A 12,250-nucleotide genomic window follows, 5' to 3' on the forward strand; every position below is an offset into this window, starting at 1 on the left:
TATGTTGATGCATCTAAGAACATTAATACTTACCACATATGCCAAATTCCCATAGTGCCGATCACTTTTTAAAATGAATACTTCTATGGCAGTTAGTAAGAGCTGTTACACCAAGCCACTCCCCCAGGACCTCCTGAGGGTTCAGCAACTAACATACAGCAGACAACGAAAGACCAGGGTTGACACCCATTCTTACTGGCTGGTTTTGGTACCATACTTGTTAAGTATCTGAATATCGCCTCTACTCCCTTCCATCTAAGCACTGAAGAGTACTGCACTCATAGGCCACACTTCTTTTGGTCCACTCTTCTGCTAATGGAAATTAGGCTATTTTCCAGGTTTTCCCCTAGTAAAAACAATGTTACGATATAGATCCTTACCCTTAACTGTCCAAAATCTCACTATATGAAACTCAGAAACCAGAGATTCCTTACTCTACCTTTATTGCCTGAGCGTTAATTATCCGAAGTCAGGAATCACGAAAATTTTTTAAAGAAAAATAATCTATCCAACACCTGTTTTAAGCCGCCCATTTTTCAGTACTTCCTGACTTCATAAACAAATCGCCAAGATTTTGCTAGGACGCAAAATTGCAAAGTCACTGAATAGCTCTTTTTTTTTAAATAAATGCAGGTTTGGGTCCCTGTTAACTAAAAAGCACAGAGCAGTACTGTTCATCACAGCAGCACTAGCCGTAGGTGGGTCCTTAAGTTAAACTTAAACTGTAATAAAACTAAAAATTCAATTCCTTGGTCACACCAGCCACACTACAAGTGCTACCATATCAGAGAGTACAGTTAGAGATTTCTGTCATCACATTTCAAAGTTCACAGAAGTTAAATAGCCAGCTATGAAGAACACCACTGTATCTTCACCATTTTATCAAATGTTAATATCTTTGCTTCTGAACTCCTCCTCCCTAATCCTCTTCTCTAACCTCTGGCGGCCTGAACTGGATACCTGATTACCATGCAGATTTTTGAGATTTACTATTATCAATGCATGTGGCTCTATTTCATTCGTTCTGGCTGCTGCACAGTATCTCATGGATGTTATCAGCTGTTTGCCATCTTTGAACACTACAAACGATGCTACGATGAACATTCTTTCAAGTGCGTTCTTGTGAAAATCTGAAAAAGGTTTTCTGAGGACGCAAGCCAGAAAACGGAATTGCTGGGAGGCAGAGTATTTATTTACTTCTGCAGTTTTTGAGGAATGTGAAAGGCCAGATTCCTTCCGAAAGTTGGTCTGCTCATTTATACAGTCGTCTCAAAGAGGACTAGGAGAGTCGTCTTTCTCTATATCCTTTCCGGTTCTTAACAGGGCTTGTAATTTCTGCCCAACTGACAAGGGCAAAATACTGCAGTCATTTTAGTCAGCAGGATCCTAATGAATCACTAGGTTGGACATCTTTTTAAAATGCCTGCTAGTCATTCGGGTTTTATATTCTGTTTTTCTATTACTTTGCCCATTTTTCTACTGAATACTTTGTTTTTCTGATTATGCCAACCCTAAAAAATGCGAATCCTTCTTGTAGTCTATGGCTTGTTCTCATCTCACCATGAAAAGTTTTTATTTTAATGTGGTCAAATGTATTAATGTTTGCACTCATGGTTTATACATTGTATAACATAAAATGTAAGAAATCCCTGTCTCTAGTTGGGAACAAATATTAGCTTTCATTTCCCTTTGGAGGTTTTAAAGGTCAGCTTTTCACATCCAAGTCTTGTTGACACAAGTGGAATTTGTCTTTGTATGTGGGGCAAGGATCATATAATTTTACTTTTTCTACTTAGATAAGCCAAGCTCTCAGTCTCAGCACAATTTACCTACTATTTCTGTCACACTTTGTGTTTCCATGTGTGAGTAATTTCTGTACTCTCTATTTTCTTTTGCATTTATCTATTTTTTTATTCCATTATTAATGAAACACATCTTAATTACTAATGTTTTGTAACTAGTTTTATCTGGTAGGGTAAGTCCACATTGCTTTTCTCCAAAAACTCTCTGGGCAATATACTCCTCCATATAATTTCAGGGATCGTAGTTGACCCTTGAACAATGTGGAACAAGTTGACCCCCTCCACGGTCAAAACTCCATCTATAACAAAATTTTGACTCCTGAAAAACTAACTTAGTGATAAGCACTACTGTATTTATTGAAAACGTCCAAGTACAGCTACATAGTTCAAATCCATGTTGTTCAAACTGTATTTTATCAAGTCTCCTCCAAAAAACTGTTACAATGCTGGTAAGAGCTGCATTGAACATAGCGATTAATTCGAAAGCAAAATTAACAACTCAGTCACTGAACAGAGTTGTCCATAAACACAAGATAGTATCCTCTCTCCATTTATTATGTCACATTTAGTACCTTTCATTTACGTACTTTTGCTGATTATTGCCATTTTAAATAGCATCTCTAGGAGCGCCTGGGTGACTCCTTTGGTTAACTGTCTGACTCTTGATTTCAGCTCAGGTCATGATCTCAAGTCGTGAGATCGAGCCCGGCATTGGGCTCTGCACTGATAGTGCGGAGCCTGCTTGGAATTCTCTCTCTCCCTTTCTCTCTCTGCTCCTCCCCTGCTCGCGCATGCGCAATATTTCTAGATAGATAGGTAGGTAGGTAGGTAGGTAGGTAGATAGATAGATAGATAGATAGATAGAACATCTAGGTCACATTTTTGAAGCACTTTGTTACTGTACAAACTGTATTTGTTTTTGTATACAACCTTTAGAACCGGAAAATTCACTCAACTTTCCTAACAGTTCTAATTTTAGAGTTTCTTGAATTATATATGCAGTCAATCACAAATTCTGTAAACATGGACATTTTGATTTCCTCTCTTCAATTTTTAAACCATTTACATCTTGTTCTAGCTCAAATGACCTGCTCGGAATTCTGATACAATGCTGAAGAGGAGGGGTAACACAGAGCATCCTCTTTGCTCTGACTTTCAAGAGATTATTTCTAAAATTCTTCCAATCAACTATAATGCTTTTTTTTTTTTTTTTTTTTTGAATGTTTAGAGAGTGAGCATGCATGAGCAGGGGAGGGGCAGAGAGCGAGGGAGAGAGAGAATCCCAAGCAGGCTCTGTGCTATAAGCACAGAGCCAGATTCGGGTCTCAATCTCATGAACTGGGAGATCATGACCTGAGCCGAGATCAAGAGCCAGACGCTTAACTGACTAAAGCCACTCAGGCACCCCTCAAGTGTAATGCTTTAACTGTAGGTTTTTGTAGATACACTTTACTAAAAGACAACAAATCTCTTTTCTACCCCTATTTTGTGAGAATTTTGCCTTGTTTACCATGAATAGGTGCTGAACTTTATCAAATCCTTTGCTGTTATCTATTGACATGATTTATGGTTTTTCTAATAAATTACATTAAGAGATTTTCTAATACTAAACCACCCTTGCATTCCTGGAATACTGTTATTGACATATGTTCTTTTTACTATCTTGCTTTACTCCATTTTACAATATTAGACTTACAAGCTTTCTGATTATATTTGTGCCACTTAATAAATTTTTGCCTCTCAACTCAAAATCCACCTGTAATTTTCCTTTATCAAATTTTGATAAATTTGGTATCCGGATTATGCTGTACTCATAAAATGAGCTGGAAAGATTTCCCTTTTTTCTAGTCTTTAGATGAGGTTTAGAAGATTGGTGTTACCTCTTCCTCCAATTTTCAGAAGAATTCAGAGGTAAAGATCAGTTGGGCTGATAATTTTCTGTTTAGGATTTTACATTACAAAGTCAGTTCCCTTGATAGAAACAGGACTATTTGTATTTTGTTTCTTTTGTGAGCTTTGGTTACTTTTTTTCTGGGAGTGGAGGAAATCTGTCCATTTCATTTAATGCTTAAAGTTTGCAGCATAAAATTACTCATAGTACCCTCTGAACATTTTTTTAAATATCTCTGGGATATGTGTCCTAATCTCTTATACACTCCCAGTAATATATATTTGTAACTTTTTCTCTTCTTGATCATCTTTCTAGGGGGTTATCAATTTTATGAGTTTTCATATATTTTGCTTATAGGAGAAAAAGTAGAAAGATTTAAAATCAAAGATCTAAGCTTCTATCTAAAAAATCTTAAAAACAAAAAGCAAGTTCGTGGCTAGCAAGCTACGGCTAGTACAGATATAAAAAGGTAAGTGGACGGGGCGCCTCGGTGGCTCAGTCGGTTGAGCGTCCGACTTCGGCTCAGGTCATGATCTCACAGTCTGTGAGTTCGAGCCCCGCGTCGGGCTCTGTGCTGACAGCTCGGAGCCTGGAGCCTGCCTCAGATTCTGTGTGTCCCGTTCTCTCTGCCCCTGCCCCACTCACACTCTGTGTCTCTCTCAAAAATAAACATTAAAAAAGAATTTTTTTTAAATAAAAAGATTGCCTGGGGGCACCTGGGTGGCTCAGTCAGTTAAGGCCCAACTCTTGATCTCATCTTGTGTCATGATCTCACGGTTCGTGAATTCGAGCCCCATGTCCGGCTCCGTGCTGACAGCTCGGAGCCTGGAGCCTGCTTCGGATTCTGTGCCTCCCTCTCTCTCTGCCCCAACCCGCTCGCATTCTGTCTCTCTCTCTCCCTCAAAAATAAATAAACATTAAAAAAAAAATTCTTTTAAAAGGTAAGTGGAAAAAACAGTAATAAGAAAAAAGCAATAATAAGTAAAAAAAAAATTATGAACAACTTTACAGGAATAAAATCAATCCCTTAGAAGAAATGTATAAATTCCTTGAAAGACACAAATAATCAGAGCTCAAAATTTAACCAAATACACTGTATATAAAAAAAGAGAATATATTATGGCCAAGTTTATCCAAGGAATGTAAGATTGATTTAATATTCAAAACTTAATCAGTATAATAAACTACATTAACAGACTAGAAAAAAAATCCATGTGATTCAGAATATATAAAGAAAGCTTACAACTCAGTAATATGACAAAAAAAAAATTTTTATTTTTTTAAATGTTTATTTCTGTGAGGGAGAGGGAGGGAGGGGGAGAGAGAGAGAGAGAGAGAGAGAGAGAGAGCAAGCATGCAAGGGCAGAGAGAGAAGAAGACAGAGGATCTGAAGCAGACTCTGTGCTATCAGTGCAGAGCTCAATGTGGGGCTCAAACCCACAAACCGTGAGATCATGACCTGAGACAAAGTTGGACGTTTAACAGACGGAGCCACCCAGGTGCCCCCCCAAACCCAATTTTTTCAAAGGAAGTATCAGTGGGCACCTGCGTGGCTCAGTCGGTGGAGCATGTGACTCCCAATCTCAGGGTTGTGAGTTCAAACCCCATGTTGGGTGCAGAGATTATTTAAAAACACAATCTTTAAAAAAACAAATAGGGCACCTGGATGGCTCAGTGGGTTAAGCCTCGGACTTTGGCTCAGGTCATGATCTCGTGGTTCATGGGTTCAAGCCCCATGTCGGGCTCTGTGCTCACAGCTCAGAGCCTGGAGCCTGCTTCGGATTCTGTGTCTCCCTCTATCTCTCTGTCCTTCCCCCCACTCACACTGTCTCTCTCTCCCTCAAGAATAAACGAACATTAAAAAAAATTGTTTTTTAATATGAAACAATTTCTCAGTCTTCTTCTTTTTGTTCATTTTTTTTTCTTTTTTTTTTTTTTAATTTACATCCAAATTAGTTAGCATATAGTGCAACAAGGATTTCAGGAGGAGATTCCTTAGTGCCCCTTACCCATTTAGCCCATCCCCCCTCCCACAACCCCTCCAGCAACCCTCTGTTTGTTCTCCATATTTAAGAGTCTCTTATGTTTTTGTCCCCCTCCCTGTTTTTATATTATTTTTGTTTCCCTTCCCTTATGTTCATTTGCTTTGTCTCTTAAAGTCCTCATATGAGTGAAGTCATATGATATTTGTCTTTCTCTGACTGATCCCTATTCTTTCACTTACTGTGTATACAAGGGGCTGACCTGTTTGACAATTTCTGTCACAACTAAAAATGGGAAATGAAACACAGAGGAAAAACGAACTCAGTGACAGCAAAAACATTTACTTCAATTACTAAAGAAACTGTTTTGAGAGTTTTTTCCCCCTCAAATGTTTATTTTGAGGGAGAGAGAACACGACCAGAGGAGGGGCAGAGAGAGAAAGGGAGACAGAGGATCCCAAGCAGGCTACACGCTGTCAGTGCAGAGCCTGATGCAGGGCTCAATACCACGGATTGTGAAATCATGACCTGAGCTGAAATCGAGAGTCAGACACTTAACCAACTGAGCCACACAGGCGTCCCAAGAAACCATTTTGAGAATTAAAGTAAATTTTTTAAATATTTATTTTTGAGAGAGAGAGACACACACAAAGCACAAGCGGGGGAGGGGCAGAGAGAGAAGGAGACACAGAATCTGAAACAGGTTCCAAGCTCTGAGCTGTCAACAAAGAGCCTGCCATGGGGCTTGAACCCACAAACTCTGAGATAATGACCTGAGCTGAAGTCGGACGCTTAACCGACTGAGCTACCCAGGAGCCCCTTAATTTTTGTTTTTAATGTTTGTTTGTTTGTTTATTTATTTATTTATTGAGAGAGAGAAAGACGGATTGCAAGCTGGGGGAGGGACAGAGAGAGGGAGAGACACGGAATCCGAAGCAGGCTCCAGGCTCTGAGCTGTCAGCACAGAGCCCAGTGTGGGGCTGGAACCCACAAACCACAAGATCATGACCAGAGCCAAAGTCAGATGCCCAACTGAGCCACCCACATGCCCCAATTTTGAGAATTTTTAACAGGCTACTAGTCATTCATAAAAAAAGCACTTCATAAATCTGAAAAAAGACACACCGTTTCTGAGGTTCTTGTGGAAACATCTACCAGAAGGAAAAGAAGGAAGAAATGCTAAAGCCGCAGTAAATCATGTGGAGGGACATGCCTATTCTGTAACTCTGACACCCTTACGTAATGATAACTTACCACTTCGTGAATGGATCTATTAAAGCCATCATCTTCTGTAAGGATCAGTAATATTATAAGGGCCATGTACACATGGTGTGAATTTCTTTCTTCAACGTGATACAGAATCTCAAGAATTGGTAAAACCTGTCAGATAAAAATTTTAATTTACTATTGCAATTACTTTATGAGAAGACCAATGTTTTCAACCTTTATGCTTTTATTATATACTGTTTCAATTTCATAGTTATAGGTTTCTTTAAAGGAAAAAGAAAACCACACAAACCAGCTTATGACTGAAAGTACTTTCTCCGTGTACACAGCTCAGATAGCAGGAGAGAAAACCTTCACCCTGCCACCACATAAAGACTGGGTCTGCAGAGACCATCTGGGCCAACATGTGGCACTGAGTACAGGGAGATCTGCCTCCAGCCTAGCAGGAGCTTATACACAGTAAGGTATTCTTAGAAACACTAATGTGTCAAACACTCTCTTCTTCATAGGAAAGATTGTAGAATAAAAGAACGGTTGACAACAAAATCAAATCAGCACAGTAAACTTCCTACCAATAACACATTTTCTAACCATAGCCTCAATAAATATTGTTGACGAAAGGCAAAGGACAGGTAAGGACATCAGTTGAGACATTATCAAAATAATCTATACAAGAAATTAAAAACAAAGGTAAATATATAACCCTCCACCCCCACTCCAAAAAAACCCAAAACAAAACCTTTTAAGTTTTTACTGGTGTTATGTCATCATATACAGATGCGTATTCTTATGTACTAACATCCTTACCATGAACTTTCTAGAACAGATGGTGTCATGGGCTTTCTGCTTACTGCCATCATTTCACTTAGGATACATCATGCTCAGAATTGTCTCTGCTTATTCCCACTCACCCATCAGTAAACAGGCCTTCGCTCCAAGTTTTTATTCCCATGAGCAGAACACTGTTACATCCAATTTTACTATGTAAAATAACCAATGTTTTCCACATACAGTGGGTGTGCAGACAGGTTTGTTCATTATGTTTTTGGTCTTTACCGTCACTTCGACACAGAACATACTCTTCAAATGAATTCTAATATTCCATGTTATGCAGTATTTTCACGTTAACTCTGAAAAAATGGCCACCAAATCCCTAGTGAATCCTGTTACCAACTTGTAAAAACTGGTACGGGGGAACATTCCTGTTGCCACCAGCAAGCTGCTGGCTCTTGCAGGAATGTTCACAACTTTATTAATGAATAAATGGCCCACGGGTATCTCTATAGTACGCATTTCAAATATAACATTAACACCTTGGTGAGATAAGGTTTACTTGTCCAGTCATGGAAGCATTTTTGTTTACACGTTAGTTACAAAAGGAAATCACTGATTCACTACAGGAGTTCTGCAGCCACATTTCAGTGCTCTCTGGCACAGGTACTTTAAACTCTACCACTCTAGGAATTGAGTTCAGGCAGACCTCAAGTCTAAGCCTCATGCAGGGACAGGACACGTGGGAAACCAATGTGGAATATCACCCTTCCGGATCCTAGCCATGTCCACCAGGAACTTGCTGCAAACAGGACTAGCTACATGACCTCGGTAGGTGGACACTTAGCATTGGAAAGAACCACCAGGGTACAAATGTCTTGAGAATGGGAGGCGGTGCTTCTTGGAAGACTTGATGGGGCTGGATCCTGGGCAACGGGCAGCTGTAAAGGCCTGAAGTTCAGAGAAGCTGGTTGCGCCGCGGGGTTCTCGGGCGCTGTGAGCACACTGCCATGTGCACTGTCTCCTACACCGTAAAACTCCTACCCCCGCCTGTGTCCGCTGGCAGCTCCCCGTCAACCTGTCAACCCTCAGCTTTGCAATGAGGCAAACGTATCTACCCTCTTGGGAAAAGAACCTGCTCTTCAAAAGATTATACAATACAAAAAGGATGACGAGGGTAGCGTGATACTTACAAGATTTTCCATGTCTGTGCGAGCCAACATGTATGTTCTAACGTTACTATTCTGATGCAGCAATGTGTACAAGAGGAGAGTCGCTTGGTCGGACGTCTGCTGTTCACACAGAGCTGTGTACAAACTGTTGAAGTTAATCTGGAAAGCGTGTGGAATTGATGAGGGGAAAGGACTGCTATCTGGAATACAGAAAACACAAAATTATTGGAATATTACGCTGGTATTTTCTGGACCATGCCTTATACAAGTAATAAAAGCACCGTTAATGTACACAATTTGATTCCCATTAATGTTGTATGTTGCCACATTTCAGGTTCAAATTCCTATTTCTATTTTAAATTGTATTTAAAGAACTAATTAAAGCATGGTGACTATGGTTGGTAACATCATTGCGTAATCGAAATTTGCTAAGAGAATAGGACTGAAATGTTCTCACCAGGGTGGGGAAAAACTGGGACAGTTTATTTCTCTGTACTATCCAAACCCCAGCCTTCGAATGATTATAAATATATGTGCAAATACCACTTAACAGAGTGACAGTTTATATTTCAACAAGCCAAATATATAAAAAAAAACTAAGTCACATACTTTGACTTCATTTACTATTTTTGCATTAATATAGCTAAATTAAACTGGCTATAAGAACATAAGCTTAAATAAACAGAGCTACAGGCCCAGCCCAAAGGCCCTTTAATAAATACAATTTAACCATGACATCTGAAATGTTCTGTTACCAAAATTAAATGACCACCAGTCCTAAATAAAGAATACCAAGACAAAGAATATAAAAGTTTCTATATAAAACAGAAAATCCTCTTGTAAGGGCTAAAAAGAAAAAAGGACTTCAAGCTAATCTTTTTCCAATGAATAACTACGGCTCAAGTACTCACCAATGTCACTAATCCATTTATGAAAAAAACAGCTAGGATAGCAACATATAATTTAATTACTTTTATTTTTTAATTGTTTTTTTAAAAATTTATTTATTAAGCAAATAGTACCCCCAACATGGGGCTTGAACACAGGACCCGAGATCAAGAGCTGTGGGCTCCACCAGCCAGGTTCCCCTAGCCAGTTTTAAAGTACTATCAGCATGTTCAGCAGTAGCTTCTGTAGTAGAATATACTGAACCTCAGACAACTATCAGAACATGTACGTGATTTTGTAAATCCTTTTTTCCAAGTTTATTTATTTATTTTGAGAGAGAGAGAGAGAGAGAGCGTGTGCGTGCACACACGTGAGCAGATGAGGGGCAGACAGAGGAGAGCAAATCCCAAGCAGGCTCCACACTCTCACTACAAAGCCCTACGTGGGACTCGAAACCCATGAACCGTGAGATCATGACCTGGGCCAAAACCAAGAGTTGGACGCTTAACTGACTGAGCCACCCAGACGCCTTTTTAGAGTCACTTGCATGATGATAAATCCCAGCCCATGTGGGAAAATTCCTGATTCCGCAAACTGACAGAGCAGAGCCCCCTTCCTACATGCGCTGGACTCTTGCTTAAACACCGAAGCCAGCAAAGTTAGCAAGTCAAAAAGGAGGTAGAGACAGGTCAACTGACGTAGAGAAAAGTATGATCCTATCAGATAAGAACACTGGAACATGACAGCACAACAAGGTGATTATTTTAATAATATCTTGGAAAGAACCAAGATTTTTTTTAAAGACACAAAAAATAAATAAAAGTAAAAAATTTTAAATCCCTGTGTTAGAATCTCCACAAGCTTCACTCTTACGGAAAAGAGGTGTACCAACACATCTTTGATAGCACAGTCCCGTACCTCTTAGAGCCTCCTTTCTAACCTGTACGTTGTGAGAATTATCTCAAAAGTGTCTGTAACTTTACTACAAAGTGCCCTCATTTTTCCTCCCACATTTAGCATATAGGTTAGTTTTCCAATCCTAACACTGTATTTTGGTCAGCTACAAAAATCACTGTTTTGTGTGACTTGTTTTTGCAAAGGATGGCAAAAGGAAGCGTTGCATATAATCTGTGAGTATGCAAATGACTACAGCATCTACAGAATGGAGGAAGATTCTAGACACACTATGCCTCTCTAGAATGAAGCAAAGTAACCTGTTTGCCAGGCTGATTTATACCTGACTGCAAATGGAGTATGTGTGATGTGTGTGTATCCATAACATTTATATATTACTAGCGAATAAGTGCTATGACCTAGCTATTATTTACAGATTTACATGTATTATCCCTTATTTAATGCATACAAGGATCATGTCATTATTCTGACCAGCTTCACAAAGGATGAAATAGAGGCCTGGGGAGATGAACTTTTCCTAGAGCAGCCCCAAGTAAAACACGGATCACCCTCTGTTGTCACCACTGCATTATCCTGCTTCTTATAATTACAGCAATAATAGAATGACTCCGTACTATGATAAATACTTAATTTTTATAAAAACCCTGTGAGGTAGAAATTATAACCCCTGCTTTACAGATTCAAGACACTGGTATTTAAAGAATAAAAACTGGGGGCACTTGGGTGGCTCAGTCGGTTAAGCTTCTGACTCTTGATTTCAGCTCAGGTCATGATCTCGTGGTTTGTGGGTATGAGCCCCATGTCGGGCTCTACGCTGGTGGCATGGAGCCTGCTTGGGATTCTCTATTTCCCTCTCTCTCTCTGTCCCTCCCTCTTTCTCTCAGAACAAATAAATAAACTTAAATCATTAAAAAAGAGGGGCACCTGGGTGGCTCAGTCAGCTGAGCGTCCGACTTCGGCTCAGGTCATCATCTCACAGTTTGTGGGTTGGAGCCCCGCATCGGGCTCTGTGCTGTCTCTCTCTGCCCCCCGCCCCCCACTCACACTTTGTCTCACTCTGTTTCTCAAAAATAAATAAATGTAAAAAAAATTAAAAAGAAAAAAAAAAGAAAAAGAATAAAAACTGGGATATGAACCCAAGGCAGTTTAACCCTAAAGTCATTGCTCAGAATCCCTGAACCAAACTGTCCACCAAAAAAGATGGCAACCCCAGAAAGGTTCGACCTTCAATAGCAACATCTGGCCTCAGCATCAAAAGTGACAATATATACTATAAACTGAGTATCTGGCTATGTTGCAAAAACTGAGCTAATCATTTTAAAACCTTACCCTGCTTGGTGCTTATACAAATATTAGGGGACATTATTCCCATTTTAAAGACAAAGCCAGGGAGGCTTGAGGTTAAGCAAACTGTGAGAAGCTTCACAGCTCTGAAGTGACACAGTGTGGCATAAACTCTGTCTGCTTGACTCCCAAAACTTGCTTTTGTTTTCTTTTCAAATTTTTATTTAATTATTTTTTTACTTTATTTATTTAAGCAATAGTGGCTTCAGGAGTAGAATTGTGTGATTCATCATTTACATATGCCCTCCTTAATGCCTG

General features: G+C 39.5%; 1 protein-coding gene across 6 annotated transcripts in view; it reads right to left on the reverse strand.

Moving 5' to 3' along the window:
- Positions 1 to 12,250, reverse strand: part of DYM (dymeclin) — a 329,646-nt gene that overhangs the window by 192,817 nt on the left and 124,579 nt on the right. For all 6 annotated transcript variants that reach the window (XM_053205580.1, XM_027068935.2, XM_053205581.1 and 3 more), the window contains 2 exons: positions 8,867 to 9,045; positions 6,930 to 7,055 (listed from right to left, as the gene is read on the reverse strand). In XM_053205580.1, coding sequence (XP_053061555.1) covers positions 6,930 to 7,055; positions 8,867 to 9,045 — 305 coding nt within the window. The remainder of the gene's footprint in view (positions 1 to 6,929; positions 7,056 to 8,866; positions 9,046 to 12,250) is intronic.

This window comes from Acinonyx jubatus, chromosome D3 (assembly GCF_027475565.1).
Source record: "Acinonyx jubatus isolate Ajub_Pintada_27869175 chromosome D3, VMU_Ajub_asm_v1.0, whole genome shotgun sequence".
Taxonomy (NCBI): domain Eukaryota; kingdom Metazoa; phylum Chordata; class Mammalia; order Carnivora; family Felidae; genus Acinonyx; species Acinonyx jubatus.